The following is a 5,640-nucleotide window of genomic DNA, read 5'->3' on the forward strand; positions in this document are numbered from 1 at the left end:
ATCTGAAGCTGTTTCTAAAAATTTCATATCTTGGTCTTACTATAGGCACATTATAAATTTGTCCTTGTATCAAAAATACATTTTATTGTACATTTTATTACATTGCAAATGTCATCTCCTTTCCCAGTTTCCAAACCCCACAGAAACCTACTAACTCGTCCCTCCTCCCCATACCTCCATGAGGATGTTCCCCCACCCTCCCACCCACTCCTGACTCCTCACCTTGGCATTCCCTTACAATGGGGCATCGAGCCTTCACAGGACCAAAGTCCTCTTTTCCTATTGATACCTGATAAAGGCCATCCTCTGCTACATATGGGGCTGGAGCCCACTCATATATTGAAACCTCAAAATTATAATTCTGTCAAATGAATTAATCTACTCAATTATTAGAAAACTTAAGTGCTGATGAAGTTGGAAAACAATGGTCAACTTTGAAACCTGAGAATAATCCATTCACATAATAAATTTGCACTGAATAATTTTTATTCTTGATGATTTATGTGTTGTGCACATGAAATAATAAAATATTATGTTCTCACATCATCTATTGTCCAATTATGAATATAGGTCAACATCACATATATAAAACATTCTTATAATTTAAATAATGACAAGAAGTACATAAAATAATGGGTCAGAAAGTAAAGATGGGATGTTTCAGTCCAACTTTGAGTCCAGGAAAGCCTTCCAAAATATATATAAAGCCTTCCAAAAAACATATAAGAAAAAAATAAAACAAAAGTAGAAACAGAGGAAAGATGTTGCTTGATAAAAGAGTAACTAGGATGCCCTGGAAATCTTTGATCTTCTCAGAGATTTCATAATGGCCTCTTTTACCTCTTTATTCCTCAGGCTATAGATCAGTGGATTTAGTAATGGGGTCACTACTGTATAGAACACAGACACAACTCTGTCACTCTCTGAGAACTGGTCTGTATTATCTCTCAAGTACATAAATATAAGGGTACCAAAAAAGAGAGCTACAGCAGTAAGGTGGGAGGTGCAGGTAGAGAAAGTTTTGGCTCGGCCTCCAGCTGAGCGGATCTGCATGATGGCCACAATGATAAACAGATAGGACACAGAGATCACCACAATGCAAGCAGGCATGACAAAAATGGCAAAGACAATTATCACCACCTCCTGGATGTAGCTGTCCCCACATACGAGTTTTAAGAGTGGGGGGAGGTCACAGAATATGAAATTAATCTCATTGTTTCCACAGAAGGAGAGAGTGAAGGCTGTGACGGTCCGAATAAAACCACTGGAAAAACCAGCCACATATGCCCCAGCTACCAAACCTGCACGGGCCTTCTCAGTCATGATGGTGACATAAAGCAATGGTCGGCACACAGCCACATAGCGGTCATAGGCCATGATTGCCAAGAGGTAGCAGTCAATGGAAGCAAAGAAGGTAAAGAGGAAGAACTGAACTGCACAGCGAACTTGAGAAATGGTTGAGCCATGTTCCCACAGCACAGCCAGCATCTGAGGGATGATGACAGAGGAGTAGCAGATGTCCACAAAAGAAAGGTGGCTGAGGAAGAAGTACATTGGTGTTTGAAGTCGGCGGTTGTTCTGGATTAGAATGATCATTCCTGTATTCCCCAGCAGAGTGGAGAGGTAGAAACTCAAAAATAAAAGGAAGAGAGGGAGCCTCCACTCAGGATATTCAGTAAATGCAGTCAGAAAGAACTCAGTCACAACGGTATAATTCCTGCCAGCCATCCATCGAGGAGCTTGCCTGTGAGGGCTAAGACAAGATGAAAAGAAGAAAACTTCACAATAGAAGAATAAACCATTTGGAGTAATAGAGTGTAAATTAAGTCACTGATATGTACTCTTTTACTACAACAAAGTTTGCAGACTAAGAAAAATTAGAGAAAATTAGAAATTAGAAAAATTAGAAAAATCTCATTCTAAGATAAAATGTGTTGAATACTTGTATTATAGTAGGCATGGAGAGTAAGTGGCCCTTGGACTGACAACCAAGATCTAGTACAACTGCTTTCCAATTAGCTACATGATGTTATATGGAACACTTAACCTGTCTGAGCCTTAATTTCTCCTGTCAGAAGAGGCTAACCTATCCATGTGCTTATAAAATGATATACTAATTAATTATTCCTGTCTGAAAGAACTGCAGGGTGAAAAATAAAGAAGAGCCTTAGGGAAAGGAGGTCCAGTGACAGGCCCAAATTGGAATCTAGTTCAAAAGAAAGCCCCAAGGCCTGACACTATTACTGATTCTATGGTGTGCTTACAAACAGAAGCTTAGCATGGATGCCCTTCAAAAGGCCCAACAGTCAGCTGAAAAAGTCAGATGAAGATATTTACACTCAACCAGTAGATGGTGACACCTGTGGTTGAATTAGGGAAAAGCTGGAAGAAGCTGAGGAGAAGGGTGACCCTATAGGAAGACCAGCAGTCTCACCTAACCTGGACCCATGAGATTGCTCAGACACTGATTCACCAACCAGAAAGTGTACACTAGCTGCTATGAGGCACCAATACATACAGCAGAGGACTGCTGGGTCTTGACTCAGTGAGATACTAACCCTCAAAAAACTTGAGGACCCAGGGAGTGGGGAGGTCTGGTGGACTGGGGGTAGGAGATGGGGACATCCTCTTGGAGACTCTGAGAGGTGGCTGGTGGTATGGGATGTGGAAGAGTCAAAGGATGTCCAGGAGTGGTATTAAAAACGGGACCATAAAAAACTATTTAAAAATAATAAATAAATAAATAAATAAATAAATAAATAACATTTGTAGGACACTGGAAAGCTAAAATATCTACATAGATTTAAAAGTTCCTTGTTTAAAATTTTAAGTGAGCTTCTTAGATTCCTCTCAGTTCATTTTAACTTCAATAACTGGTGTGACTATATGCAACATATTTTCATAATAATATGCCATTACTAATTGAATTCATATTTCATGTGAAAGTAAAATATGAAATACTCAGTAATGTGATCCCTAAATATTATCTCACAAAGAAAATGAGAGGCTTTAGGGTTCCTAGACCCTACCATCCCCAAAATTTTAAGTGTCTGTAAACCTACATTTCTGTAGCATAAACCACCAAAAAGCCCTAGAGATATTCTGTTCTCAACAGGATATTGAGATATCTAGATTCATTTATTTGCATATAGTTACATTACAAAAGACATAATTTAATAGCGATCTACCAAATACCCACAAATATATACTCATGTATATCTTTGTATCTAAGCCCCCAAAACTTTTGTGTGCCCAACATTTTTGTATAAATAACATAATAAAAGCTTTTCACACTGATAATTTTATATGTTCTATTTGATCACCAAAAGTATAAGAATATACACAACATTATTTCTTCTTAATGGTATGTGGTATCTTTTAATTCCTTGGAAAGTATTCTACTTATGGTATAACCTTTAATAAAATTACATTTAGTGACTAGAGAATTTCTTTCACCATTCTTATCCAAATAAGAATTTTATATTCTACAGACAAAACTATCATCTAAAGAAAAAATCTATTATTAATCAGCAAGGGTTTGTGCTTGTAGAAATATTTCTGTTTTCAGTTTATTAGTATGAATTTGTAACAAAAGCTGCTGTATTAATTCAAGCTGGCTGTAAAAAAAAAAAAAAGATTGTATATAAAAATGCATGTGTACACAGACTGGCATTAACCTGGCAACCATAATAGCAAACATCAGCTTCTACAGGTTTCTAACAAAACCCTGAGAATTGATTGATTAATTGATTGATTGATTACCTACTAAAGGTAATTGATTACCTACTAAAGGTAGTTTAATAATGAATATGCATATTTGAAAAAGAAATAAAACAAAAAAATTTGCATTCTAGTACTGATGAAAATTAATGAAGAAGTCTGAATGAATGGATTTGGGAGTCCTTGAAAAAGTTCTACAGTACTGCTGTAAAGAATGTCTTTGGTGATTAGAACAACAAATGCTACTAAAGCCAGGCCAGTGTTGAGCTGAGCTGACTCCCAACAATTAAAAGTAAAGAAATTAGAAGTACAAATTGTGAACTGTTTTTACCTGATTCTGTTAATACCTTTCTTCTTGGTGTGGCATTTTTACCTGTGGCCTAACATTTCAGATAATTCTGGCATTCAGTTCAGAAGGCAGGGCCTTGAGCAAGCCATGCTTCCTTTCTGTTTTTAATTCCCATGCCTTTCTTTCTTTTTTATAAAGGTGCAGCATTTTCTGATAGTCATTGCATTATGGTTGAGATGGGATACAGTCTGTTCTATCATGTTTTAATTTCAGTGCAAGGAACACCTCTCTTTCCTCTCAGCATGATCTAACATCATATCCCTGACCCTAGTTTCTTGCAATTGCCTCAGACTCCTGACTCAGTAGCAAGCTTAGGAGACCAGCATGTGTCCCTAAGCTTCTTATTTGAACCATTCTGAATATATGATGTTTGATATGCATCTTATAATAAGTGTCAAAGTGCTACAGTTTAATTAGCTCCTGGGGTAACTCTCCAGGGAAGATGACTGGGGACTTCCTAACAAGGTATATTATATTCAAAAGTTGCTCTCTAATTTCAAACTCTCAAATCCCCACAACATGTCATGCTATCTCTCAATGGAGTGTATTAGAGCTGGTTAATATGCTTGTCTACTAACTACTTTGTACCAAAAGGAATCCATTTTTGAAGGTCTGATATATTTCACTTTGTTGCTACCCTAGCCAGCTATGACTTGTTCACAAAATGATGCTGTTTCTTAAGCATGAGTTCTTGCTTGTCTTGACCAAGACATACTAGAATATGTGACTTTGAAAGTTCATCATTTAGTGAATATTATCAAAACACAATAGATACATATATAGAAATATCAGAGGATGTGTGATGTCAGTACCTATAATTCCAGAGCTCAGGGAGTAGAGGTAGGAAGACTTCTGGAAATTCAAGGCCAGACAAGAATACACAAATTACACTGAGGCCTTAGTTCAAGAGAAATAGAGAAGAAAGGTGAGGGTGGTATGTCTTATAAAACTCATTAATTTGTAAAGCTGATATACTTTTATTTGGCAAAAACAGAGAATGAAGCATGAAAAATCCCAAGAGGTATTATGGAGCTCAGGAAATAGGTGGCAGTGAATTAAGTGTCTACCATAAAAACAGAAAATCTTAGGGTAACTGTAGCCTTCATCACATTTCTGGTTCTAAAAATTAAAGGTAAATGAGAAACTCTCATATGTATGTATGAATGTATGTATGTATGTATGTATGTATGTATGCATGCATGTATTCACATTTCAAATGTTGTTCCTTTCCTGGTCCCCTTTCAGAGTTCTCGCCCTCTCCATTTTGCCTCTGAAAGGATATATTCCCCTAGATATCCCTCACACCCTGGTACATGAAGTTTCTGTTGGATTAGGCTCATCCTGTCCTACTAAGGCTAGACACTGCAGCCCTCTGTTAAATATGTGTCTGGGACCTCAGACGAGTACATGTATACTGTTTGGTTGGTGGCTTAGTCTTTGGGAGCTCTCCAGGTGTCCAGGTTAGTTGACACTGTTGGTCTTCCTGTGGATTTGTTTTCTCCTTTAGGGCCTTTACTCTTTCCTATAATTCTTCCACAGGGATCCTCAACTTTCATCCAATGTTTGTCTGT

The 5,640-nt window shown here is 37.4% G+C and overlaps 1 protein-coding gene across 1 annotated transcript; it reads right to left on the reverse strand.

Moving 5' to 3' along the window:
- Positions 1-480: 480 nt before the first annotated feature.
- Or9q2 (olfactory receptor family 9 subfamily Q member 2) lies at positions 481-4,409 on the reverse strand. The gene is made up of 2 exons (XM_034523963.2): positions 4,052-4,409; positions 481-1,753 (listed from the first exon to the last, which is right to left on the reverse strand). Exon 2 carries the CDS (start codon positions 1,726-1,728, stop codon positions 784-786), a length of 945 nt encoding a protein of 314 aa, XP_034379854.1. The 5' UTR covers positions 1,729-1,753; positions 4,052-4,409; the 3' UTR covers positions 481-783.
- Positions 4,410-5,640: the final 1,231 nt, after the last annotated feature.

The sequence above is a fragment of the Arvicanthis niloticus genome, chromosome 1 (assembly GCF_011762505.2).
Source record: "Arvicanthis niloticus isolate mArvNil1 chromosome 1, mArvNil1.pat.X, whole genome shotgun sequence".
Classification (NCBI taxonomy): Eukaryota; Metazoa; Chordata; class Mammalia; order Rodentia; family Muridae; genus Arvicanthis; species Arvicanthis niloticus.